General features: G+C 40.6%; 1 protein-coding gene across 2 annotated transcripts in view; it reads right to left on the reverse strand.

Annotated features, from left to right (window-relative positions):
• ATP6V1C2 (ATPase H+ transporting V1 subunit C2) overlaps positions 1–14,296 on the reverse strand; it is an 18,903-nt gene extending 4,607 nt beyond the window's left edge. Inside the window, exons 1-6 of one of the 2 annotated variants that reach the window (XM_085309704.1) lie at positions 14,142–14,296; positions 12,537–12,604; positions 8,020–8,105; positions 2,983–3,077; positions 2,130–2,221; positions 128–226 (exon numbers count right to left, since the gene is read on the reverse strand). In XM_085309704.1, the coding sequence (XP_085165830.1) occupies positions 128–226; positions 2,130–2,221; positions 2,983–3,077; positions 8,020–8,105; positions 12,537–12,604; positions 14,142–14,270 (569 nt within the window). In that variant the 5' untranslated portion in view covers positions 14,271–14,296. The remainder of the gene's footprint in view (positions 1–127; positions 227–2,129; positions 2,222–2,982; positions 3,078–8,019; positions 8,106–12,536; positions 12,605–14,141) is intronic. The other variant, XM_085309705.1, reaches the window with a different exon arrangement.
• Positions 14,297–14,377: the final 81 nt, after the last annotated feature.

Below are 14,377 nucleotides of genomic sequence, written 5' to 3' on the forward strand. Positions count from 1 at the left end.
ACTATTCCTGCTGCCAGGAGGCTGTTTGAGAAGCCACTCTGTAAAGAGTTAATATCGCTTGGATCTAGTGTTTAGGCCTGAAACTCAATAGCACACTTGAGCACATGTGCACACATTATAGCCTTACTTTGGCACTACGACTAGGAGTGTGATAAGATACTCAGAATTCAGAACAAAGTCGTCTTTGTGCACAATGTCTGCTAGGGTCCGGGTCAGTAGATTTCCCCTACAATGAACAACACAAAGAAGAAATAACATTAGCAGGAACCCAGCAGAGGCACACTGGAAGTACTGCACTGTATGTACAGTTGCTATGTAGCAGTATATACTGAGGAAGGGAACATGAGGAAGAAGGTGGCTAAAGACAACGTCTGCACATTTAGAATGGTGATTTTTTAAGGCAATTAGAAAGAAAGAAAAAAAACGACTAACTCTAATGCCAGAATATTGGTGACTAGCACTAGGCTAGTTTATGCTCTTTCTCTATGTGAAATTCTACTATTCTGCTGCTGTTGCTTTTATAGTAATGGTGCAGATGCTGGAAAAGTGCATGTCTGAAGTTACCACTTGTCCCTTAGTCATTGCTACATCTTGCTGGAGGTACCTGCTTTTTCAAGGCTGCATGTTAAGCTGCCTATGTAACCACACTTCAGTTACGGTAAACAATGTTAGTAAACTTGAGCCACCATAGCAAAGCTGGCATATCTAGACTGCATCGGATGAGCTGTCACTCGCATGAGCATGCAGAGCTTACCTCCAGTTGAGGACAGTGGGAGCAGCAGCCTCACATGCGGGTACTGTGTGACCTGGGGAGGGTATCTATTTACAGCCTAGGCCTATTTAATCATACAAAGTCGCACTAGAGCTGCACACCTAGTAAGTGCAGATGAGTAGGGCTGGCTRGGCATGCCCAGCAGGGAGGGACTGGGGGGGCATGAGAAGAGAGTACCTGCCCTCCCTGTCACTGCCCTGTGGGGCAAGTGTGAGGAAGGACCAGTTTTTGGTTAGCTGTGCCAGTCTGAACAATAATTACATGGCCAGTAATATCTCATTAGCTGTTTGTTAAACCTAAGCCAGCTGGCACAAGTTCACACCAAAGAGGCCAGTATTTAAAGGCAGACAGCATTGTGAGAGGGAGATAGACATGGACCATAAGCTCTCAGCTCTTTTCCCTTGCCACCCTCCTAGAGCCCTTGCACTGCTCACAGTCCTACACAGACCTTTTGCCTCTCTTCGGGTGCCTAAAGCTGACACGGGAGTTGTGGAGCTGGAGAGAAGCTGCAGAAGTGAGCAGGGAATATAAGGGCTGGTTTCTAGGCAGGCTGCCAGCTGCACTGCCTGCAGTGGCAGGGAGGCAGGGACCAACACACTCTGCCTAGAGCATGAGCCTGTGTAGGAAAGAGTGGCACTCATGAGCATGCATTGGATGAGGGCTTGCACAGCATCTTCTAAGTTGCTCTACATTTACTACTTACAGGAACAGTACAAGAACTAAGTATTCTCTGAAGTCATACCCTGGAGAAAATCCACATAACAGCACTGACAGAGGTAAAGAGCATCAGCAACTGAAGAGAAGAGAGAAAACCTTTGGGAAGGCCTGAGTGAGTTAYCTATGATTGCTCCCACTAACAGAATGAAAGAAAGAAAGAAAAGAAGRACTAACYGGGTTGCTGCTGAAGTAAGCACAGCAGGGAAGGAGAATTCAGCCTTTGCCTAAAATATTGTAAAGCTGACCTGCTGGAACACCATTTACAGATCTCCTGTTGGAAACAGCTCTGAGTTGCAAAGGAATTCACCCAGTTGACTCAGTTGATCTAATTTATGACTCCCTGAAATCTTGTCAGAACAATGCAGGAGCATTTGGTTATGATCCTTTCCCAAGACTATCTGTTGACACTGCCCCYAAAATCATGAGGAACTGCAGCCTCCCATAAGCTGATTTTGAGACATGCTGATCACAACAGCTTCCCCTATCTTCCACTGGGTCTGGGAGGGGCTAGCATGCCCCAAAGCCAGACACCAGATTTGTTCCCATCAGAACACATGGTCCACTGAAAATAAGTGAATGCGGGCATGCTTTTTACTCAATTCAGCCAGCAGAGATGGGGACAGGCATGTGTTGTACATACATAGTTTTTTTTTCCAGGCTTTGCAAATTTCCTTTAATGTTGTTGTATGCAGCTGCACGGGTCTTCAGGTCTGTTTCTATCTGAGTGATTTGCTAGAAACAAAGTAAAAAAAAGCCATTCATCTAGATGCTTGGGATGCATTGCTCTCATCCTCCTCCCTCTACCTCTGCGCTGTAAAGAAAGAASCTGACAGCTGTCAGCAGCCCCTTGTACAGCAACCGGTTATGGCCATGAGTGAGCCAATATCAGACCTAGATGCCAACGAGTTCCYCTGTGGCAAAGACCTCTTCAGAAAGTAGGATTCAGTTAGCTGTAACTGTGTGTATTACAGTTGTACCTAAAGGAGCAAGTTAATTGTTTCATATATTAGCAATATCATACAACAGATCATTCCTTCTCCAATGAATTGAGAGTGTAAATAACTCTTCCAACTTACAACGTGTTTGATTTAACATAAGGYCAATAATTTTGCAAGAAAACTCCACATGGAAAATAATACTGCAGTCTCTAAAAATGATAAAATATTACTATAAAGGGGAATAAAGTGAAGAAAGCATGTCAAAATCTGATAAAGTGTCATATGTTTATGGAATGGACAGGTTTCAATATATTAGTATTATTACAGTAGAAATTAAAATTAAAATAATAAAATAATAAAATTTGAAATAATGCCAGAAGATTTAAGAAATTAAAATAACGCCAACTGTTTCAGCACATAATGYGTGCTTCTGAGACTGTTTGTGCCCAAACCAAAGGCAAAACTCTCATTGACTCTCGTGAGAGGAGACCAAAAACTTCAAAAAGACATGATTCCCCATTCTGGTGCATTTTAACAATTTAGAGTATAATTTACCTTTGCTAATGCTTCTGATATATTCTTCAGTGGCTGCTTTATGGGATATTTGGCCATGTCCCACTCAAACCGGGTCAGATAGCTAATTAGGTCAACTGAAAATACAAAAAAACATATTAAATCAAGCTGGTTACTTTCGGGTAGCAGTCCCAGCTGTATTCTAGATGTAATTTTCATTAACATTAGAGGTGTATTTGAACTAGATAGTTTTGGATCCATTTGATCTTGATCTAATATGCACAAATCATACTCCAAACCTGGAAAAAGCTGAACCAGAATCTAATTTTTTTGCACTACATCTGTTAACACTAATACTGCAAAATCGGCTATACCAGCAGGACAAAGCAATGTGCATCCAATGTACACTGTAGAAATAGGTCATGTAACACATCTCAGTCTTGGTGAGGGATTCAGTATGCCCGAATTTAATCTCAGCAAGAGCTATTAGAAAAATACTTTGGGTCCAGCTCCTGTAGTAATATTCAGGGTTGTTGAGAGCTTGATCCAAGATATTAAGAGCATGGCCCTCCAAAACAAGTCAGCCTTGAACCCTAAGAGCCCTAGCTTCTTCCAAGAACTGAGGACAAATGATGCACAGGACATCCAGCTCTTAGAACAAGCTCTAGCTGTTTTATTTCATTTGAAGACCAAGGCTCCTTAGCACCAGAAAACATTAAGGCTTGGGAATGTTATGGTACCAAATAAAAATTCTCCTCCAACAGCTCGCACAATCAAGTGGACAGCTCTTTGTCTTAGTGGAGCCCAGAGACCCTTAGGATGCCAAACACCCTCCTACAGCATTCTTGGGCAATTTCATGGGGTGGGGAAAACTCACAAAACCTGATACAAAAAACAGAGGGGCTGGGACTCTCACCCTGCAGGTTAGGAAGGCTGGAAAAGGCAGCAGACACTGTCTTAGTGTCTGGACAAATAAGCTGGAGGCACCAACTCACATCAACAAGGTGGACTTGCTTCCAGACCAAGAAGGTGCACATGGAGAGTATCTGGGAAAATTGCTCTGGGGAAATGGGGAATAAATGAAGGTCAAGGTGCTAAGTAAAAGGAGGGGACATGCTGCGACTACTCAGAGCTCCTTGCTACCTTGTCCAAAGAGTTGGCTCATACATGCAGCAAGGACTGAGCATGATTTCTTGTGGATGGTCTTGCAGGGTGTGGGAAAAATTTTGTGAAGTGAGTTATGTGAAAAGGATTGTGATAAGTTGCTTAATTGCCACACTACCAGGCTGACGGTACTACACTATGTGGTGTGATACTGAATACCTTTGGCAGGAGAGCACTATCCTTTCCATGGGCTTCTCTCACCCTACAACAGAGTCAGTTTACCTTATTAGATTTCCAAAGCATGGAAAGTCTTGTGTTAGAAGGACACAGGCTCCTTATCAAAGGATAGCCCTGTCCAGGAGGTAGATAGCACTGGTGTGACTGAGTTCTCCCCCTCTTTCTTCAAAACCATAAACAGCCATGTAAACTTCCCACACGTTCAATGTACATGAGTCACAGGGCAAAGATGTAGCCCTTCCTCCCAGGTCTGATGAGGGAACAGCAGATTCTCTTGCACAGGGAATGTGCGGGACAGGGACAAAACTTCAGAGCTCTCACATAGCCACTGCGTGCACAGTTTTGTGGCAGCCTTTGCTCACAGTCTCTGAAGAGAAAGGGAGGAAATCAAAAAAAACTTGAAAAACAAAGATCATGGGAGCATTTTCAGCACTATTATTCAGTAGTCTTCATGCAACAGTTCTGTTGGTGCCTGTTTCAAGGGGTGAGGGATATGATGTGGATATGACTAAAGGATTTCATCCTGCTGCCTCTCTCCTAAGCTTTCCTGTTCAGCCTTAGTTAAATTCATCAGAAATGAAACCTKCAAAGAATTTGGTATTACAATGGTATTACACAGCTGTGTGGAGGAACAGTGCATTCACGTACTGACTCTTTAAAGACAGATASCGCCCTATTTATAGCTGAGGAGATATGAAAGTTCCCTCAAGACATACACATGCCCTTTCCACCCTTATATGTCTTTAATCTCAGTAGAATACAAATGTCAGGCACTTGTGCACTGCATGACACTTCAACTCATTTTACAACCTTTCCCCTCAGCAGTGCACTGGCAGTGCTCTGGCAGTGGCRCAGGGAAGTTAAACAGCCTCCTCTTGGGGATGGCAAAAACTTCCCTTCTGTGAACAAATTAATGGAAYGGAGTTTCAAATAATCAAGCAGTATTGGTATTAAAGAGCCCTGACACTCCTGGAATGGTGTCCCTTCATTCATGGAACTTGTCAAGCCACTTCTAAAATATATTTCATAGATGCCCATCCAAAAGAGACACTTCCTGCTCCACTGTGCCCTGTGCCCACAGGCTGAAACCTCTGATTTACTTACCTTACTGTAAAAGGCTATTTTAAATGTTCCTACAAAACTCTTTATTCTTCAAAATATTCATGCTTCTCATTTTAATTTGTTGTTCATCACAGTTTTAAGCTCATTGTAAAGAATGGAGTTATTTCATTGATTATCAAAATTTAAAATTAATTTTGGATTAACATCACTGTAAGTGGAACAGAATTTGGTCTGAACCCTTGAAGAAGAGCTTTACTTACACTTCACGTTTTTGATTCCATCATGTGCAAGAAAGCATTTTTTGCTGCTGTGATATTCTGAAATTCCAATAATACACAAATACACATTCTATAAGAGAGACCGCTCCATATTGCTTTCAGCTTTTGCCCACTGAGATGTAGTACATGTGTTCACTTAGCTAAAAGAGCTGTATTTTTCTGCTACTTTCCGTGTTCCTTTGCACAAAGCTAACAAAACAATTGTTAGACACCCAGCCACCACTTAGTCAGTATATGGGCTAAACTGCTGTTGGGAATATACACAAAATGAGCTAAAATGGGACAGCTTGCATAGTGTAACTTAAAATTTGAGTTGGAATGGTTTAATAGTCTGAAATGGGACCGTGCAGCATGAGGTCATATGTTATAATCTCATTTCTGACTTTATGACCTCAAAGAAGTCTTCAATTTTAGGATCCTTCCTTTCCTAATTTGGAAAGSAGAAGAGGAAGAATCCCTACAACTATGTTGTTGCTGTCTACAAGGAATGACATTGAAATATATTAGGAGAATCCTTCTATACTAAAACTGACTAATTTTTTTTAATACACAATCAAAAATATTTGAAAGGTTGAAGTCTTATGAATCACTCAGATGATCAGAGGACAGAAATTAGTAAAATGTACAGTCAAGTAATTTCCACATCCTTCTATTACAACACATGCAGAGCTGACAGGAAAGCAAAATGATGTAAAAAGAGGAAATAAAGGAAATAAGTTAAACCTGTTGTTTCTCAAGTCATAGGGATATCGTGATCAAGCTACGAGGTTGTTACTTGAGAAATCCATCGTAACCTGATCACTGTATCTCTACAACCAGACCAAGACTTGTCTCTAGCACTAATACACACAAATGCATGCTTGCAAGAACACTGCAATCACTAGTTCTCAACATACTTTTTAGATATTTCATTTTGTCCTTTAGCCCTGAAACACAATAARTGAGATTATTGTACTTGTCAAGCAGTTATATTCATCAAATGCCAGTCTTATTTCATGCAAGAACGACATTCTAAAAGAACTTCCTCCCCTTAAGATACTCACACAGATGTGAAGTACATTACAGGCAGTTAAAGGGTCTGATGGAATACGCACTTTTAGCTTCTTCCTCTGCCAGTTAAAGGTAACACTTTACAAGCCTGTAGTAGCATGTGTAAGGCACCYAGCTTCGCTCTAACATTTCCTGGATAGCTGGGTAAAACCACACTTTTCAGCAGCCCTGAAACCCACTCAGGATCTAAAGAGATGTGTGGAGATCCCTGTTAGGGAGCCATCAGTCTTCATATGTTAGTTTTGTCCTTGATACAGATTCCCTTTAGGGCCTTAAGGATCATATGATGAAGGTAGGAAGTAAGTCCATGGAAGTTATAAYAGCACCATGTTGACTACTTAGCAATGATGCAAGGGTGCATACGATAGAGTACTTCTGCTCCCATAGCCCTTTGTCATGCCAGAAGTGCTTCTGCTGTCAGTGCATGCTCTTATCCTCTGCTATGCAACTGCTGCCAGCCAGGGCAGGATGTCAGAAGAGAAACCAAAGTGAATTCATTCGYGACAGGAGTAGCATGTAGCATGTGCACATCATCTCAGCTTCTGGMACAACCTTGTGATTGCAGTCCAGGCTTCCCTGAGGAAATGGCATACAGACAGAGCCCAGCAGAGCCTTCCCTCTGGGCCACAGAGAAATTATGTTCTGCTGCTTGTACAGGCCTATAAAGAGCACATATCTACCTGCCTGATGTAGAACAGCAGGGTAGTTCTACTAATAGAAGAAACACATATACTGAGTTTTTAGTATCAAAAACTGCTCAGGTCTCACTTGCTATTGCAACACTGACTGTTAACATGGTATTTTTGATCTTGCTGCTCACAACCAACTCATAACTCTCCATTAAATGAAGTTTTTCATGCTTCAGAGCTGTCACCTCCCACATCCACCTGTGATGTCAGACAGACCCACAGCTGTCTGAACACATCCTCTATCCCAGCACTGTAGAAAGGAAAGAAACATTATATTTCTGATGGATGTCGTGCAACCATATAGAATAAACTTTAGCTGCCTGTAAGTGACTAGGCCCATAGAGACCTCCAAAAGAGTTAAATTATTTTAGAAATGAAGGAGAATATCTCCTGCTTTCTTCTTCACCCCTCAGGTCTGGTGCTGGAAAAATTCCTTCCTTAAAGGAGTACTGGACACTGAACATCATCTTGGAAGCAAAACTGGAACGGGACAAAACTTCTAAAAATTTTGAGAAAAATGAGATCAGCCTTTAGATGTGTTTATTAAAAGTCTTGCTGATGYTTATCCTTCATAATGTGTTTGGATTCTATATGTTCATATTCTGAAGCAAACACAGGCAGTAACCAAGCATCAAGGTATTCACATTCACAGCACCTACCTCCATTGGCCAGAAGATTTTCCTGGACTTTGTCTTTTGAGTCCTCCATAACTTCTCCTATGTACTGGGCCATTTTCTTTATTACGCTTAGGTGTAATAAGAGAAACTTCGTTAGTGAAGAAAGTAAATGAATATAGAACAGTTGCCACAATTCTCTGATTAACATGGAGATAGCCAAACAAAATACTTCTGAAGCAAGGCAGTTCAATTTGTAATTCAAATTACAAATGATAATAGACCTCTGGCACATTGCTGAACTAAATGCCTTATTTCTAAATACATCTATCTCTGTAAACATACTCTAGGCAATATCATTTCCAAAAGAAATAAATGTTTTAGACTTTCACAAGGTTAAGATTCAGCCTTCTGTACATTATATCTCATGATACTCATAGAAGAAAACAGAAGAAAAGAAACACATATTTAAAACTCTAGCAATGATGAAGGGTTCAGAGGCTACACAGAATATTCCAGACTAACAGTGGCTGAAATAGATCTCTTCCACAGGATACTACRTGTATTTTTATGGCTTACTAAAATAAGGTTCTTACAAAGTACTTAGTAGAACACAACAACATTTTCTCGTTTGACAGTGAGAATTTCCTTCTTATTCCACTTCTTGRGGGGATTTGCTTTCTCTCTTCTCATTCATTCCTCTCCCTCTTCAGGAAGGGCAGCAAGCTTGGAATCCACGAGATGTTCAGTGGATCTGAGCTCAAGGTGGCCATAAGAGCCACCTGCTCTGGGAGCCTGTGCTAGTGCCCCAAAGGCCAGACATCCTTGGCCTGCCTGGCTCCCTCACAGCACRGTTTCCAGTCACTGCCAGCCCAGCATTACAGAGTGGCTGTACCCACARGGTTCTTTGCTGGGTTTTCCTGGCCTTTCTCTCAGAGCAGTAGGTCTTAATCTCCTTGTAAGGACAGGGGAATTCTTGATCCTCCAGTTCAGTGACTACTAAGCAATCTAAGCAAGAACAAAAACAGTCCTTTACATCATTTACCATTTTTGAAAAAAGAGACTTTCCAAGATTTCTGTTGGAATGTTTAGTACCATTCTTTTCTTTTTTACTAAAAGCAATGAGATCTCTTTACAGGTAGGAGGAGGTGGTTGTGCCTTTCATTATGCTTTTTAGTTTAGCAGACTGAACACTTCTTTAAGATGTGAGAGAACTAGACTCAAATTCTCCTTCTGCCCAATTCAGAGTAGGGATTTGAACAGAGCTTCTCCTGGAGAACATTCTCTCCACTGGGTTACCTACTCTTCGCTTGTTTTAAAAAGGAATGGATAAGCCCCTCCAGGAGCACATCCCTCTAACCCTAGTCAAAGTACCTATTTCATAAAGGCTGAAGAACCTTTCTCATTGTTCCAGTATCTTTCTGTACTCAAAAACATTTGCATAATTTGTCTTCAATCCCTTAACAGTTCCGAGTTGACTACATCTGGTAAATAAAGAAATAGCTGAAAATAAACTGGCTGATCATAAAATTTGCAAAGACATGAAATGGATATAATCCTTCAGGTGGTGAGATGAAATGGAGCATAATGGCAGGTTTCTTTCTCTTTTCTTTGCTTAGGGAGAGGAAACTATAGTGGCTGAAGRTGTTCTAGAGAATGAAAGAGTATTGCAATGTTTGGGCAACGTGTCTTGTGACATCCTGTGGCTGTCAGAAAATCACAATCATGGAATCAGGAAATGGATTTCAGGTCAGGTATAGATGCCATGAAAGCATCAGAGAAAAAGAGTTTCACTGATGTGCTGCAAAGCAGATATGTGGGCTGTTTATAAGGAATAATTCATAGGGGTAAAGATTTCTGTCCATCTCAATTCCTGTGAAGAAATTCACAGTTTTTGGAAAAGTTTTCCCGTYGTGTGATGGGGGAGGAAAGACCAGTGATTGTTGATGCTGCCACAAARGTAGTAGTCAGAATTGCTGTTATTCTCATGACTCTAGACAGATGCAGTTCAGAATCTAGGCAAGTGACTAGTGAATCAGATAAAAATCCCTCATTCCTTGGGAGGAATCTGCACTATTTCACTCTTATTCACTACCATCTAAGGGCTGCTCTAGTTTTTCACTGACTGGCTGCAGCTACTTAGGGACCCTGCACCAGCTTAGTTTTGCTGGAGAACTTTGCATTTTGTCTATGCTCAGGCTGTGGATACAATGCAGGAGTCAACCACAGCAGCTCTGTGTCAGCTGAGACCTTGTGCAATTTTCAGTCTTCAGACCTGGCTGACTTTCAGCTTCTTCATGATGCCTAGAAAGCCCAATGGAACTTGGAACAAAACAAGACTCCAGCCCAGGGGTAAGAACAGCAGCAAAAGGCTAAAGGCGTAACGGACAAAGCAGCCAAGAGGAAATCATATAGACCAGCACTTACTGCAATGGATCTGATTCACATTCATTCCTGTTGAGGCACTCAGATGCTAACCTGATAGCTGGGAGACAGCAGTCTCTCTGCCTAGGTGAGGACTGCAGGACAAATGGGGGCTCTGGTACACCTTACAATTCTGGTTGCTCAGTCAAGACCTGGCTACCTGGCTACTTGGCCAACACACSCTGGCATCCCTGCAGATGATAGGATATGGCCAGCATGTAGCCTCACGAGGTGCCAGAGAAGTGCTCTCCAGTCCTAGTTTAGTCTCTATGCCTCATCTTCACTCCTGTGAAATGCAAGCGGGATTCACTCATCTAAGTCTGACTAGCTATAGTCTGTCACCTATACAGGGAGAGGCAAAACCCCCTCCCTGAATACCACTGTTGTCTGAGGTAGGTAAGAAAATCATCCTACRGAAGAGCCTCATTGACTATGGCAGCAACTAGTTCTTAAACCTCTAAATTTGGATGAGATTAATTCCACCCTGAGCAAATATTATGTTCAAATGCTGTGATGTAAAATGAGAGGGTTTCAACTAAACTGCAGCTGAGTAATAGAAATAAAAATCTATGAATAGACAATGTATAAAGATAAATCCATGTAACCTGTTATAGCATCTTGGAAAAATCACACATTTTGCTTGTGAAAGTATCACAATATCATTACTTTTTTTTTTAAAAAAAAGAAAAAAAGCATATAATTCTTTAAATGATACTGTGTATTAAGCAGCACTACCAGCTAGGCCCCCTTATACTACTGGGGGCAGCCATCCTGCAATCTCAGGACACCACAGAATGCTCTGCAGACCTAGGAGCTGGGAGAATCMCTGAGCAAGAGCCACTCAGGGGATTGTGAGCTTCAGAGAGCACCATGCTACCATATGGTGACATGGAAAAATACTCTGTCTCCCYGTGTAAATAAATAATAAAAGTATGTGGAAACAATAGACCCTGCAAACTCTTGCCCCTTCTCTGCTGTCCTGGCAGGAGGCAGTGCTGACAGGTTTGTGCTGCCTGGCTTTACTGGCAGTTTTGTTTATTAGCAACAGTTCAGCAGGTAGCTGTGTCAGAGGAGCAGGAATGTAAATGCCCAGGTCATTTAAACAGGCTTGTAACCCTCTGTATGTCATTTACTCCAACTAAGTGTAAGTGCTTGGCACTTTAACCTTTGAATAACAATTTATAATYGAAACCTGGGACATTTATTTTATGCATAAAATGATTTTGTACTTCTTTGTTGCACTTTACATGCTGATACATTCGTGTTGATTATTCTCTGCTCTTACTCCACCCTGATGCATTTTTCTCAAATACTTTTCCCTGCTTTTAAAACTCTTTGATCCATCTTGATTTCTTAGCTCTATAGATAAACAAGACAAATAGGAAGAGTGCTTTTCTCAGCAACTTACTCTGTTAGGGCCTGACTGAGCCCTTTGCTCAGTGCCCATGGCATGTACTACGATGAGTGGCAYTACTTGTTTTAAAGGGACAATTAATGGAGTAAAGTGGCATTCAACTTGAACAATAAACTGTACCAAGTTATGACAAAGGTAACAGAAGGAGATAGCRAGCCTAGGGAGGTACTACTGACATTTCATTTAAATTTACCTTCAGTAACCTGAGCGCGTAACCTACAGCAGGTTTTTCAGATATCCTAATTCCTCACAAAGTTGGGAATTAGTTATGCCCTTCTGAAAATAAGTTCTGCATGATTTTTGCAACCCTCAAACCCAAATACATAATTGCTTGGGTATTTTTTAACGTCAGCAGAACCTTCTGCTAGGATAGCTAACTCACATTGGTACTGTTTCTCCCTATTCTTACTCACATTCCCACTTCATTCCAGCATGAACAATCTCTGCAGTAATAACCAAAGGCCTGAACACCTATAACTACCACTCAAGCAGATCACTGTGCAAATCACTGTCACTGACTTAATTTAGCCAAATTTTAAGGAATGGTCCTTTATTTGTGATGACTCTATGATAATCAACACAAGGGTTAAACAAAGCTATCCACTTCAGTTGAGTTGCAGTCCAGGTTAAACTGAGTCAGACTGAGGTGAACACAAGGACATACCATCCCATAAAAACAAAAGACTGTTTCTCATTTGTATGTAGTAAATAAGATCTATTTTACCTTTCAGCAAAGCTATCAAGTTTTCCCAACTCATCTGAGAGTCCAACAAGAGCATCCAGTGTCCCAACCTGTGCAAAAGATGAAAAATAGGTAAAAAATGCATAAGGAAGTGAAAAGTCTCTGTTGGCAGCGTATTAGGTATATTGACTTCTATTTAGCATTTATGAATTCATTAGTTTAACAGAACTGTATTCATTTAATGGAAAGTAGTAGCAATTCCTTTTCACGAGATATAGGGCAAAAAAACCTTTTTTCCAATAAAGGAAAAACTGTGTATATAGTCTCAAGATCACACATCAGTGTCTTCCTTCCTATTTTTCATTCCTGAATCATCAAGTACCATGGACTGATCTTTTACCTCATAAAATGTTGAATAGAAATGCACACAATAGATACATAAAAAAGACAAATCTTATGTACAGAGAGGAACAAGGGAAGCAGCAACATTTATTCCAAAGAGAGTCTTTGACTGTGTTCTTTGCTATTACCAAAGACTAAGTCTCTCATAAAAACCTTTTCCTCTAGGTCCAATATCTGCTTTTGTATGATTCTCTGTCCAGCATTTATAGTATTGCAATATATTACYGAACCTCTTCTCATAATATCACCAACTCAGTGTGGCAGACTATATGAAGGGTTAAATTGAAAGAGAACAGGAGAAGAAACAAACTTTACAGAAAACAATTAGTAAAATAAGAAGAGCTGCATCTTCAGATATTGCAAATGCTTTACTTTGAAATTTATGAATTGACACCAACACCAGCTGGGTAAGGCCCATARATGATAAAATCATAGCTATCTCAGATACACATGTAAAATACAACATTTCCAGTCTGCAACATTCATGTGAAAATTGTTATTTAAGAATATGCCACACTCCTATTTCACTTACATCCTTGTGTAACTGGAATAACTTAAGTTATAATTTTCAACTTTTTTTTTTGGATTAAGGCCAAATCCTGGATGCCTTGTAAGTGATGGGTGATGGCAACCCCATGGAACCAAGCTGCACATCTGTTGTAGATCTATTGACTTTAATGCAACGTATTTGAATTTTTCATACCCACAACTGAAATAAAAATAAGTTGCATATCTTTTAAAATAAGGATTAAGTAATGCAAAAACGTGAAAATCCTGGATTAACAATATTCCTATTTATATGACACCTGGTCATGTAGCTGAATGAAACACACCTCCACTTCCCACAGACTAATATGAATTATAAGGGACTACCTTCTCTTGTCAGCAGTCTTACTAGTGTAGTTCTAGATACTTAACTACTCCCTTGGTAGTAGTGATCCAAGAGGTACAATGTTGTATGACTTTCATGACTGGGAATTAATAGTACACTGAATGCAATAGATCGATTATTTAATTAGTCATCTTCACTTCTTATACCTATATCCTCTCAATATGAACAAAAGCCTCAAGCAGACTGACTTCTCTCTGATCAATTTTCAGCTGACTACAATTCATTCTGTAATTGCAATCCTCTTCTATTCTATGCATATTATCCCAAAAGAGAAATCCTATATTAATCTGAAAAATCTTTACCCCTGGCTGGGATTGCTGTATTTCCCATATCCAAACCCTTCCCCCTTTTACCTTTAAGTCTGGAATATGGAATTTGCTGTTGCTGGACAGATTGGATTTAGATGTCACTGTGTTCATTCTCTCCCAGGCCTGCAGATTTGTTTTGTCTCCTGGAGCAGAAATGAGCCAGAACTCTGACATGATTTAGTCTTTCCCCTTTGCTCCTGGTCCCTGTAGAAACACAAAGCAAGTAAGAGGCTAAAAGAGTACTGTATAAAATGAGTTTTTTCCCCTAAGAACAGAAAAAG

Source organism: Rhea americana, unplaced genomic scaffold, assembly GCF_003343005.1.
Source record: "Rhea americana isolate MKP2758 unplaced genomic scaffold, rheAme1 scaffold_300, whole genome shotgun sequence".
In the NCBI taxonomy this organism is placed as follows: domain Eukaryota; kingdom Metazoa; phylum Chordata; class Aves; order Rheiformes; family Rheidae; genus Rhea; species Rhea americana.